At 40.0% G+C, this 13,879-nt stretch overlaps 1 protein-coding gene across 1 annotated transcript; it reads right to left on the bottom strand.

Annotated features, from left to right (window-relative positions):
- Positions 1-7,662: 7,662 nt before the first annotated feature.
- On the bottom strand, positions 7,663-12,374 carry LOC139883344 (metal transporter Nramp7.2-like). The gene is made up of 12 exons (XM_071867531.1): positions 12,230-12,374; positions 12,047-12,087; positions 11,852-11,930; positions 11,629-11,733; positions 10,083-10,192; positions 9,448-9,629; positions 9,280-9,349; positions 8,833-9,006; positions 8,627-8,731; positions 8,392-8,523; positions 8,175-8,270; positions 7,663-7,992 (listed from the first exon to the last, which is right to left on the bottom strand). Exons 1-12 carry the CDS (start codon positions 12,372-12,374, stop codon positions 7,663-7,665), a joined length of 1,569 nt encoding a protein of 522 aa, XP_071723632.1.
- Positions 12,375-13,879: the final 1,505 nt, after the last annotated feature.

Raw genomic sequence — 13,879 nt, 5'->3', positions numbered from 1 at the left:
GTGCTATTCCTTTTTACCAAACTTCTAGTGACTCTGAGTCTGACTCGGAATCTGGAGACATTTTTCACATATCTCCCACATCTTCAGAACCAAATCCTGACATATTCTCAAGTCATACTCACTGTCCCCATTTCCCTGTTAAAATCCTCACCTCGAAGTTTGCCAAACCTATCAACGTCATTGCTCTTATCGACACAGGAGCAAGTTGTTCTATTCTAGACACAAAAGTTCTGCCTGAAGAATTCTGGACTCCTTACATCAGATACTTCAATTCTGCTTCAGGAGATACTTTCTCAACAAATGTCAGAACCACACCAGTCACTGTCCAGTTTTTTCCTCAGTGTTCCATAACCACAAGAATTTTTGGATCAAGCCTTCCCAATAAAGATTTAATAATTGGGTGGGATATCATGACTCAAATCTCTCAGCTTCGAATTATTCCTGGAAAAGGTCTCAGATTTAAAGACCAATTCTCTGAGTTTGTCAATATTCAAAGGCTCTTTTCCATTGAGATGAGTCTACTAGATCCAATCATGCAAAAGTTGCTTGAATCTTGTTCAGAATCTCATTCAGAATTTGCCCAGAAATGTTCTCATCCTTTATGGCAAAACCCCGAATTCTTTGTTCGTCTTCCTTTAAAAAAAAATGAAGACATAAATCCAACCAAGGCGAGCCACATGGGAATGAAACCAGAACATTTGGCTCTAGCTCAAAGGGAATGCTCGGAACTTTTGCAACAAGGTCTTATTGAAGTTTCCAACTCAGAATGGGCTTGTGAAGCCTTTTATGTCAATAAGCGAGCCGAGCAAAACAGAGGAAAAATGAGATTGGTGATTAACTATCAACCTCTCAACCTCTTTCTCCAAGATGACAAATTCCCTTTACCATCCAGAGATTCTCTCTTTACTGGTTTGACCAAAGCCCACATTTATTCCAAATTCGATCTCAAAGCAGGATTTTGGCAATTGGGCATCCATCCTGAAGACAGATCCAAAACAGGATTCTGTATCCCAAACCAGCACTTCCAGTGGAAAGTTCTTCCTTTTGGTTTAAAGGTAGCACCATCCCTTTTCCAAAAGGCTATGTGCCGTATTTTCCAACCAATACTATCAAGTGCAGCTGTGTATATCGACGATATTCTGCTCTACAGCCCTGATGAACAGTCACACTGTCAACTCCTTGAACAGTTTGCAGAAATCATCAGAAAGCATGGCATTATGCTCTCTCAAAGAAAGATGAACATTGCCCAAACAGAGATTGAATTTCTTGGTATGCACCTCAACAAAGGTACATACTACCCCGGGCCACATATTGCTCAAGAATTATTGAAGTTTCCTGAAGACAACTTCACGACGAAACAAGTCCAACAATTTCTTGGGATAATTAATTATCTCAGAGATTTCGTCCCCAATATTGCAAAGCTTCTGATCCCTTTGCAATCCATGCTAAAAAAGAACTCCCCACCTTGGGGAAAAACTCAGACCAAAGCAGTCGCTGAGCTTAAGGAGATTATGCAGAATCTCCCGCCACTACAAATACCATCAACAGGTAAAAGAATTCTTCAAACTGACGCCAGTGATGAATACTGGGCAGCCGTTCTATTCGAAGAAATTGATGGTAAGAGACTCCTCTGTGCCCATAAAAGTGGAAAGTTTTCTCAAGCTGAAATGCATTACCATTCCACTTTCAAAGAAATTTTAGCAGTCAAAAATGGAATCAAAAAATTTGAATTTCATCTCATTGGCCACCACTTCCTGGTGGAATTAGACATGGCATCTTTCCCTCAGATGACCAAGTTTAAACAAAAACAGATTCCAAATTCTCAACTGCTTAGATGGGCAGAATGGTTTTCAAAATACTCCTTTGAAACAAAGCATATTCCTGGAAAGAAGAATGTACTTGCTGATTTCTTATCAAGGCCAAAAGCACCAGCAGAGATCAACATGTATATCAAAAGGCCTGCTTTTCATATGCTTAACCATGGAGTAAAATACAAAATCGAAAACATCAGAGATCTACAAAGCTGGAAATATCCCCAGGAGATTATTCAGCAGATCCAGAATGACAGCCTTGCTGAAAACATGGAGAACCTTATGTGGCAAAGTCACACAGACTTATTCAAATTCAATGGAGGTTCGGTTCTTTATCCTTTCGGGTTAAATATGAATTATCCATTCATTCATCCTTTTATCTGGAAAGAAGATGATTTCCCTGAACAACTCAAAACGTTATTATGGTACTTAACCAATAAGTATCTAATAGCTTTTGAAATCCCAACCAGAAAATTCATTGCTAACCTCACAAGGATATTCTTGCTCGGGAGAAACATTGAAAAGGAATGTGATAGAAATCTTTTAGAATTTCTAAATTGGTTCTATCTTCCTACATGCTGGAAACAAGACTTAGAAAGAGAAATGAGATCTATAGCGCCAAATCCCGAAGTCCACACTATCCTGTTCTTTCGACGTCCTTGGAATTTTTGTAGAAATAATGGTACTATTCTCGATGCACCACTAGAAATAGGAACCACATCCTATAAACCTAACCTGAACAATCGAGAAGCTAGGATTTACAAATCTTATCCTACATCTGTTCGACTCTATGGAAATGAATATCGAGAACTCCAAAGAATCCTGTGCCAGGAAAACAAGACCATTCCCGAAGAAATTTGGAATAATGCACCTACTACGTGGGATCATTATGACCTAGCACCAGAAGCTAAGGAAGCACTCAGACAATACAGACAAGCCACATCGTCCCAAGAGCCTGAGATGACAAGCGAAGATGACATTGTCCAGTCCACCCAGGACCCCTATGCACGCTTTGGAGGACCTCTGTCTCAGGATCCCTATGAACAATTCCAAAGCATGGACACATCCTTCTATGCAGACCCATCCAATTGGCCTCAGCCAAGAATTCCCAACCTTGGGGAAGATGAAAATACAAACTGGGCTGAAGAAGAAGCATCACATTGGGCTCATGAACAAGCATCCTCATCTCAGAGACTGAATCAAATCCTCTCACCTGAGGACCTTGAAGCTCTTGAACAAAAGTACGAGGCACATCTCCTCGAAGACAGCACGGATGATTCAGTGTGTAGCTACAATGCTCGTGACGGACGAGACCGTTGAGTCCGTACATTTTCACTGTAGCAAATCACTGTTCACTTTTACTGTAGCACTAGGCTAGGGAATGTACTGTTCACAGTACAGTTACTGTTCATAGTGTGCGAATAATTCCCTTTCGGTGCCCTTGTTTGTTCCCGGACCCGTGAGCTAGGTCCCTTTGTGTCCTTGTGACCTCTTTATTGCCTATATAAGGCAAGGAGGGCGTAATGTTTTGGGCAGAGTCCCTTGAAGTAAAGTGTGTGCTTTGTGAAAATCTCTCTATGGCTTTCTAAGTTCTCTCTTCTTCTCCAGCCTGGTAGGATCCTTCAAGAAATGCAGCTTGGGTAGGTTAGAAACGTTTCCATCCTGACATCTCTGAGTGTCTCTAGGCTCTGAACTAAAGGGCTGAGTGGTTTTCTGCTGAAAGGCTGTCCCTGAAGGGCTTGAACGGAGTTGTTCGCCTATGTGGGATGCATACCTGCAGAAATACTTACTCTTCCTCTTTGGTTCTAAGCTTAGATCCATTCATGGTATCGACGTGGCGACTTTCCGACGAGTTTGGTCCAAAACGGCATCGTTTTGCACGCTGACGTGGCGGAGAAAATGCAAAAACGACGCCGTTTTGTGTCTACATGTAAATAATAATATAAAAATTAATTAAATTAGATTTAAAATTAATTTTATTTAAAATATTCAAAAATTTTAAAAAATTTTAAAAAATTAAGAAAAATTAAATAAACAAATAATTAAAAAAAGGGGGGAGGTCGAAGGGGCGGCTGAGGGCCCCCTCTTTTTTTTTTTTTTTTTTTTTTTTTTTTTTTAAATATTTAAAATTTAAATAAAATTAATTTTAAATCTAATTTAATTAATTTTTATATTAATATTTACACGTAGACACGAAACGACGTCGTTTTTGCATTTTCTCCGCCACGTCAGCGTGCAAAACGACGCCGTTTTGAACCAAACTCGTCGGAAAATGGCTACGTCAACCATTTGGCCGGATTTTCGCCGGAGTGACACTTAAGTATCCCATTTTACTCCAATATTGGCACTTAAGTGTACCATTTTAAAGTTATGGCACTTAAGTATCCCTCCGTGCCAAGTTATGGCACTCCAGGTGTCCCAAACCTCACTTTTCGGCTACAGATGGAGTCCTTTTTTAATTGCCAGTTGACTTCGATTAAAGTGAGCTTGAGCGGCTGCGGAAATAAGTAAGAATTAATTATAATCCTTGGAGATAAACTATTGATAACTACGCAATCCATATTATATAATTCATAGCTTGTCATACTCATACACTTATGCGACTCTAATAAGAGGTGGGTCTTGCACATTTATGTCTTATCTATCTGTTTTTACCTGTAAAGTAACTTTGCATGATGTTAATAGAATCAACCTTAACCCAGAACTCATGTCCAGAGATATTTCCGAAGCCATTTTGTTCTCTTCCTTTCGGTCGATAACGAAATGGACCGTTCACGTCTCCCATCAGATAATTGCTTTTCAGAATATGTAGCAGTCCATGCTAACAAGCTTAGCTACGTGCAAGTGACAATTCCACTCGATGTATCAACTCAACTACTCCAATGTATCAAAGAGATGAATCGTGCACGCCATAAGAAAAAATGATTTTGCTAATCTAAGACTGGCTAACTATTTTGGCGACCGACAGAACTTTTTCTGACTACTGCAAACTAGTTTTATCTTCACCAATCCGATGGGATCGTCTTCAACCAAAGATAGTAAAGTAGATGCACTTGATTAGGCCATCATTAGTTGGTCTTTGAGTTTGAAATGACGGACGAACGTGTGAGATTAAAATGCGTGATGAGATGGTCTCAGAATTGCTACATAACATCCAGTAGGTAAAAACTACATGCAAGATGATGAAATTTGGGTCACTTTTCGAGTGAACTTTCTGTCTTCATGTTGGGAGGAATGTGGCGGGAAAGCGCATGAAGGGCGAGAGGAAATGGAACAAAGTGAAAAGTAGATTGAGAGATTTTTTTTATTTAAGCTCTCTTCTCACAACACACTTTGTTCTTAGTTACAGGGACAAAGAGACAAGTACATCGACATTTGGTCAAGATCAGGATCATTGATGAGAAAATTACCAAAGAGCCCTAAACTTATTATATGGATGCTAATTCAATTTTGAACATTTTAATTCGTCTTATTTAGTCCTAAAGTTTTTGACGATTTACTAATATATTCATTTTGACCAATTTTAGCCGAAGATGGTATTGTGGCCATTACCTAGAGTTAGTGAAGGCCTTGACGCCCTCTCCCAATGTAGATGAGGGTTGCCGGCCCACAGTAAAAAGAAAGAGAAAAAGAAAAAGTAGAAAAGAAAAAAGAAAAAGAGAATGAATAAAAGGAAAACTTATCTATGTTAGCGTCGATCATGTCAAGTAAGACAACCAGCATCTACGTCAGTGATTTTTGGCTAAAATTAACGAGAATCACTATATTGACAAATTGTCAAAATGTTATATATTTAAATTGACCAAATTGAATGGTTTATAATTGAATTAATATGCGTATTATAGGTTTAGGAATTTTTTGGTAATTTTTCCATCAATGATTGGTTGAATTCAATTGATTTTTCATTGTGGAGTTGACAATTTGAAAAGAGCGATTTTTGAGTGAATTAGAGACATAAGAAGGGATCTACCCTAAAGATTGCCGTCCAGTATTGCTTTTTAGGGGCTTAAGCAGTATTGGATCATATCGTTTTTAAGTGCATATTTCTTAGAAATAAGAAAAACAATTTTTCCTCCCTTGGCATGTCGCCTGGTAGACTGAAAAGTTGCTATTAAATCCTAAGCCTTTATTGAAAAAGTAAACATAAAGTTATCATGCAAGTGTTTTGCGATGGCCTAGTAAGCAAGTTCCAATAGTGACGATAAAAGGACTTGATTGCGCTTCTCCAATATTGATTTAGATTTGATTGCACATAGCAAAGGTTCATGAACAAATCGCTTTCCTCATAATAGGTCTGTGGTTTTTAGAGTTCTTCCATTGCCTTGGAAATTTTTTCCTGATTAAGTCTATTAAGAAAGGGGTTTTGGGAAAAGTCTTGTGCATTGTTCTCTGGTGTATTTTCCTCAATTCAGAGGATTGAATTCCCTAGACTAGTGCGGTTGTCTCAGAAATTTTCATTCTCCTTTTGCCTTTTCTTTTATTAATCAAATCGATGGGTTTGTTCCGAAGGCAATGCACCACAATAGTAGAGATAACTTAGGAGGGCTTTTTGTCCACACGACTTCCATCGACGGCTTCCTCGAAGTCAGTTATTGTTTTGCTGTTAAAATGTTGGATTTTCAGGTGAGGGCGCCATACCTTTTTCCGTTTTGGCCGTGACCTTCTCAAACCATTGAGAATGTGCAGCACAAGGAAACACAGCGGGAATGGGGTTTCCATTATATGAGTTTACCATCTCTTGTATAAATACACGAGGGACTCAAGAAAAGCAGGTGTGCAGGTCACTGAGCACAAGGCCTTGTGTTCTATTTCATCAATAATTAGGTTGGATGAGGTAACTGGCATAATGCTTCTTCAGATGTAAACTGTGAAATCTTCTTATGGTAGTTGGGATTGTTAGTCTCCCTCTACATTGTCTACTTCTCGTGCAAGCTTTCGTTCTTTGCTGAACCTTTTAATACGAGCTTTCGAGCCTTGTTAATTAGTCCTAATTACTACGTGGCCCATTGTCTGTTATGCGTAATGATTAGGTTAGCCCAAGAGGATCTTGAATCACTTTGCCTAAAAGAAAGGATCCAACAAGATAGGCCTATTATCCTCGACGAACAACAACAAGAGAGGGGATTAATAATGCTTAATTACACTGTGCCTTTCTGCTCAGTGTTTTACCAAATTGATTCTTCATAAACATTTAGAGTTCATACTCCTGACAGTGAATAATTTTGACACTACATATGATTTTACACAGCTCAACTCTAGCAACTCTTTTATACTAACATGATAGATTCCAAGTATTAAAGGGATGGGAGATACGGTGCAAGGGAAAAGGAATAATTGTTAAATCCACTTGGTAGGAGTCGGTTCAGCAATTCAACATTCTGTATCCTGTTGAGGCTGTAGTGCAAGGGAAGTAGCATCGGGTTCTGGTGTTTCAATTCTGCCATTTTGGCATCAAAATGCACCGACAGATGGGCATTATCATCGTTCACTTTATGGTATCATGCCTCTGCCTCATGTTGAAGTTTATGTCCTCTCTCAGAGATTACTTGTATGGTTTTGCAGTGATGTTGAAAAAACGCAATGATCCTGCGGAGTTTTATATTTACTAAAGATAAAATTTAAAGGAGTCTACTAATAACTTAAAGTTACAGAGACATTTTTGCTCGATGTTTTTCCCAGTAGCCCTGCTAAAAAGAGCTGCAGCAAGAGAGTACCTTAACGATCTTGACTCTAGCTACGATTCTAACAGCACTATTTTTTACCACTTTTCTACTAGATAGTTTCACTCTAGCATCTGTCTCTGCATACTTTGGGGGATAGCTTCTTGAGTTGTTCAGCAATGTGATGCAAACTATCCCGGAAGAGGAATGTCTGCTAGATCCTCTCGATAAGGAAGTCGGTCTGGTGACTTGCCGGAATTGCCATAGCCAAGTTCGATGGCCATTGCCGTCGCATGCTTAACAGGGTCATCAGAAAATGTGATGATGGTGTCTTTTCGGAAAGTTAAGTAGATCACTGCAACGATGTAGACTGCCATGAGTGGGAACACTAGGATTCCAATGAAAACGTTGGCAACTTTAGGAACACTATTGTTGATTAGCCAGCCGACAAAGCCCGTGCTGAGGTAGTAGATGTTGATACCGATGAGTCCCACTCCTAGGATCCATGAGATCACGATAATCTGCGTCCAGAGCCATAAAAGATTTGAAAAGACAGGATTGTCATTTTACTTGAATATCCACACGTTCTTCTGCATTTTTTCAATTCTTCCTTTTTTCCCCCGAATTTGCATCTCTTTAGGACTTCTGAACTAACCTATCAAGTCTAAAGTTCATTTGTGTAAAGATCAAAAGACAAGCTTACGTAGATTGAGTTTTTGTGGGGTCCCATCTTTGTTGCACTGCTACTGAACTTAAGGAGTGGGATAAGAGCAAACGGAAGCTCAAATGATAGAATCATCTGAAAAACAACATCAAACTGGTTATAGAATGAGCATAGAATGCTCACATATCTTCACCAGATTATGATACAAAGAATTTAAATGTAGAAGTGGCAGGAGACATCAGAGGAATCTTCATACCGACGCAATGATGATGAGCCTACTGGCTCCTGAAGATCCGCTCATTATAGCGACAATGAGACTTGATGTAATGGCAGCACATCGAGTCACTAGGTTCCTCATCCACTTCTTCATTTTGAGATCCAAGAATCCCTAAGCAATTAACCAACTCGCACAAAAGAAAAAAAAAAAAAATCAGATCCATTCAAGTGTTCACTTTAAACAGCTAGTTACGTGAAATTTCTTAATTAACAACCTGCATGATATATTGGCCTGCATAGGTTCCTGTAATTGTGGAGCTTTGTCCTGAAGCTAGCAATGCAATGGCATAAACCGTTGAGCTAGATCTTCCCAACATATTCTGTAAATGCAGGTATTTGAGACGATAATAAGAATATTATTCTTAGTTAAAGTGTTATCTTGTGGTCCAACTGGTTTATAGTCTCTGTTAGGAATTGGAACCTTGAGGAGGAATGCAGCAGAATTGAGAGTTAGATCGTTGCATTGACTTGCACTCTCACTGGAAAGATTGTCGGCCGAGCAGACGGTGCCAGACACGGAAACAACGGCGACGTTGATCAAGAATGCCACGAATAATGCGAACCCACTTTCTATGAGGAAAAAACGGCAGGCGTCCTGCAGAGATTGATGAGATGAAATGAAAAGTGCACGTTTTTTTCTTTTGGATATTTGACTAAACAAAAATACATGTTTCATAACATTGACAATAAATTTCTCCTATATTTTGCACGTTTTACCAAATATAATTAGCGAAAACAGAAGTGACGATTATTGAACTCACATTATGCCGTCTAAATAATAGCCTAGTTTTTCACACGAGGAATAAGATCTTCACCAATAAAATTTTGACAACAAAAGAAAATGAAGACGAAGTTAGGAATTTAGTACATTGACGCCTCGGACCGATCTCGGAACTTTTCTGGACAAGACCAAAGCAGAATGGAGGAACAGGTTGTGCCTGTTGACAAGCAATAGAACTCTCAAATCTGGAAAATCAGTTTCATGTATATCTAACGACAAAGACAGTGTGTGATGAAGTATAAAGTGATATCATACGGCATCACGAGGGCGCCGAGCATGGCGATGGCATCGCCAGTGGCACTGTTCCCAGAGAGCTTGGGGATGAACATCCCCTCCAGGACCTTCGTAGCAGGAGGCTTCACGTAGCTCATTTCGCCAAAGAAGCATGCCGCCATTATGAATACCAACGTAGCTATCAGCATTTCCAGCTTCCGAATCTAGTAAATTTGAAGACCACATTTTTTTTAGAAACAACCAAGGTTCGGAAAATAGTGAACAGCATTGAATTAAATGACGGTGAAACAAATCTGGTCTTCAGACAGGTCAGTGTGACTATTATATAATTGGCATAGGCAATTCTGTAAGGATCCGGGTCTCCACTGTACATATATTGTCCGCTTTGGACACTAAGTCCAAACGATTTTGTTCTTCTTAGAGTAGCCCATACTACCCGAGAAAACGTGTAGGTACAGTTTGAAGGACCAAAACCTTATAAGCTAGCCCATGACTCCCCCTAAGTGATGTGGGACAGGAGACATGCACTTAGCCTCGCCTGCGTACTGCCGATGTGATCTTACTCCGTTCCTCTGTACTGCCCAGGGTTGTCACAAATTCAAAGGAATCTAATACACACGTTCTCATTGAATCAATGGAATTCCAAGTACGCATACCCCATATCTCTGCAGGCCAAGAAGCGCGATCGTGCTGAAACCAGTGAGCAAAATTCCAGCCCACACTGGGATGTGAAACAGTATGTTAAGTGCGAAGGCCGTCCCAATCACTGCAAACATGAATATGGTTGGTCAGTAAATTTAATTAAAATATGATCTCACCGGACAATCTGCGTATGACTATCATACGGCACATTCAATGAGTTACTGAACAGAGGTTTAGAACTATGCGACTTCGATGCGATTCTCGATTGGGTGTTTCAGGACTATATTTGCGATGTGGATTAATCAAAGCTCTACTGTAATAGCTTGCTGGTGCTGCGGCTTGGAGTCAGTTGAAGGTTTCAGTTTATCCCTAAACAAAGAGGTAACATGTTACTGAGTATTAATAATATAGAGAATCAATGCATATTTCAGGACTGGGATCCTCTAAATCTGAGAGTTCCGAAGGGACATATGAACAAGTTTTTCTCCCATTTCTTTTAATTTATATTCCTTCTCCTGTTCTTGTACTCTTAACGTCTTCCTTGTCATAATTCCTCTTAAAGCTCATCGTGTACCGTCACTGCTGCCCACTGGAATTGTCCTCACCGGCAGTCTCCAAACAGACCATCGCCATTTTCGTTGTTGGATGTCTGTCGTAATCACGATATGATGTTGCAGCCTCAAATTGGAGGTCTCAAACTATAGACGACCTCCAATCTAGTAACACTTGGTGCCGTGACTACACTCTGCCTAGGCGCTGTAAAAAGGCGAGGGACTGTAAAACCAAAAGAAAGAGGAGACAAAAATTTGGAGAATAGGGTTTTGTGTGTGATTTTCATAAGAACTAATATGAGGCATGCATATGAGCAGGCCAGAAGTTGTGAAAGAAAAGTTCGATATGTTCTTGCAATCACATGTTTTGTGTCGTATCTATTTGAGATGACATCTTCGTTCTTCATCTTTGTCTCTATTTAGTGTTTCATTCGTTTAATCCATCCATATATATACATATTAGCCATAAGGGTAGTTGTGAAATTCATGACTAAATGATGAAGAATTGAGATTTGTTAAGACATCAAACGAGACATTTGTGCAAGTAGAAGATTGTTGGTCCTTAGAATATTGTTATGTATTTTACGTTGTGAATGTCGATCTCTATTGATTTGACAAGTAATTATACTTAACATATCTGTGTATTATGATGCCTAAGTTTTTTTTTTCCTCTAATTTTTTTCTTATTGAAGCACATACAAGGCGAAGAATTTCATGACACCAAATGCTTTACTCTTCTACTTAGTAAAGTTAAACCATGTATTTTAAGAGATTCAACTATCATTTCATATCTTAACCCTATCCTTAAGATTAGTGGAAAGAGAAAAGCATAAAGAGTGCCAACTCAATATGTACAGATGAAAAAGTTGACTGAGATCCATGACAACTAAAGAATGATTGAGAAATGATATGTAAGATATCGAGCTCCAGTTCTATGAGCTGATGAGAGAGAGAGAGAGAGAGAGAGAGAGAGAGAGAGAGAGAGAGAGAGAGAGAGAGAGAGAGATGCCTTCTGGTATATCGGCGGCTATAACGGCCACTTCAGCCAAAAACCATAAGCAATACTTTACCAACGGTGGGTATTCAGCTTTACATAGCTCAGATAGGTGTTTCCCTGAAATTTCGATAAATTTACAATAGACAAGTGAATCATCACAACAATAAAGAGAGAGTGTTCACGAGTAGGAAAAAGTTGTCATATTCCTCCTTAATTTCTCTAACGAAATAATTACCAGTGCTCACTCCGAGATTAGCAGCTAGTGATTGGATGATGAGAGCAAATATTAACCCAATGAGTATGATCCACAGAAGCTGACCATATGATCCAATATATTATAAAAAAATTAGTATATGATTTAAATATACGCTATATAATTGCATAAGTATGAACGAATATATGTTGGGTATTGTCCGTTCGTTTGTGTTACCTCATATCCATGATTCGCTCCTGCCTGCAGATCAGTTTCTACTGCAACATTAATTGTAGAACTGTGAATTCAACATGAACTCATTCAAAAGCTTCATGTAGGCACGCACGCGAACAAACACACTCACAGAGAGAAAAGGTGGGGGGGGGGGGGGGGGGAGATGAGGTATGAGAGAGAGATTACAGTTTCCAGGGTCAAGATATGCGAGGGAAACGAGGAAACCGGGGCCAACAAATGATAAAAGCGCTCTCCATCCAGGTTTCTGAATAATTCTAGGGACAAATGCGATTAGATCATAAACATATATCACAGTTAGATCAAATGACATTCTCACTTAGATATGGAGAATGTTCAAATTAGGAAACATCCACCTAGAAACAAGCTAGTCCCGTAAGATTGTGATTGGTTTGACCCTTTAAAGATTGGAGATTGAGGGACTTATTAAAGGTTATAATCCCCAAATGTATGAAAAAAGAAGAGAGAGAACCTGATCATGTGAGTCCTGTTGATCAAATTCACCTTGCGTGGAACTAGGGAGATCAAAGGATGGGATCCTGCCCTCCACATCAATGGTGCTCCCTCCCAATATTGATGGGGCTCCGACAGGTGCCATCTCATGCTCCTCCTGCATACTCTCTCTATCTCTCTCAACTTGCTTTTCGTGAAGCAACTAATGAACTTGATTTATACCCGCTTCACTTCGTGTTGCACTCCAAACACAGCCTACGGCGGGAAAATTACCAAAAAAGTCCTACACCTATTGTAATTGTGCCAGTTTAGTCATAAACTTTTTTTTTTTTACCAATCAAGTCCTAAACTTTTTAAAATTATTCTCAATTAGTCCATCTGGCCAAAATTAGCTGGCTGGCGCTGATGTTGCAATTGGCCAGCCGGCGACCTTTTTTTAATAATATTTTATTTTTTGAAATGTTTTATTATTTTTTTTCCCTCCTCCCTCCTCCCTCCTCCTTTCTTTGGCTCCGGCGGGATCGCCTTGCTAGTCGACGAGCTCGCGCCTAGCGATGGCGAGGTGAGCCCCAGTTAGATCTGACGAGGGCTGGCCTCGCCTGACGATCGTGAGGTGAGCCCTTGCTAGATTCGATGGGGGCTCACCTCACCGTCGCTGGGCGAGGGCAAGCTCGCCTATCCACTGGCGAGGCGAGCCCTTGCCAGATTCAGCAGGGCTCACCTTGCCAGACCCAGCGACGGCGAGGCTTGCCTTGCTAGTGGCTAGGCGAGCTCGTCCTTGCCCCGAGATGGTGAGGCGAGCTAGCGCGGCCGCCTCAGTCTAGCGACCGGCCAGCCCTCCCCTCTGGCCGGTCGCCGGAGCCAAAGGAAGAAGGAGGGAGGAGGAGAGGAGGAGGAAGGAGGGAGAGGTAGAAGGAAAAAAAAAAAAAGAGAGAAAAAAGAAAAAAAATATTTCAAAAAATAAAATATTATTAAAAAAAGGTTGTCGGCATTGGCCGGCTGCCACGTTAGTGCCGGCCGGCCAAATTTTGGCCAGATCGACTGATCGGGAATAATTGTAAAATGTTTAGGATTTAATTAATCAAAACAATAAATTTAGGACTAAATTGACATAATTGTAATAGGTTTATGACTTTTTTGATAATTTTCCCACCTACAACTGACGGCATGCTTCATAAACCAAAGTCACCACCTCTGGTCACTTAATAAATGCAATAAAGGAAAGAGAGTCAAAGATCTGTGGGGAAGGATAAAACTAAGATCATGCAGACTAAGATCCCTGCTTAAAATGCCCTTTTGCTATCATTTTTTTATATGTGCACCAAAATCCTGTGAGATGCATCTAATGTTGGCCCTCTCTATTTT

Source organism: Rutidosis leptorrhynchoides, unplaced genomic scaffold (assembly GCF_046630445.1).
Source record: "Rutidosis leptorrhynchoides isolate AG116_Rl617_1_P2 unplaced genomic scaffold, CSIRO_AGI_Rlap_v1 contig385, whole genome shotgun sequence".
NCBI classification, from domain to species: domain Eukaryota; kingdom Viridiplantae; phylum Streptophyta; class Magnoliopsida; order Asterales; family Asteraceae; genus Rutidosis; species Rutidosis leptorrhynchoides.
This window is presented reverse-complemented; position numbering and strand designations above follow the sequence as displayed.

Bases quoted from the DNA above. Each gene is read 5' to 3' on its own strand.
- LOC139883344 (XM_071867531.1), bottom strand. From the start codon at position 12,374: ATGTCATTTGATCTAACTGTGATATATGTTTATGATCTAATCGCATTT. The intron at 11,734-11,851 runs GTAATTATTTCG...TCGAAATTTCAG, and splicing joins TAATCTCGGAGTGAGCACTG to GGAAACACCTATCTGAGCTA. The intron at 10,193-11,628 runs GCATCTCTCTCT...TCATGTTTGCAG, and splicing joins AGCCGCCGATATACCAGAAG to TGATTGGGACGGCCTTCGCA.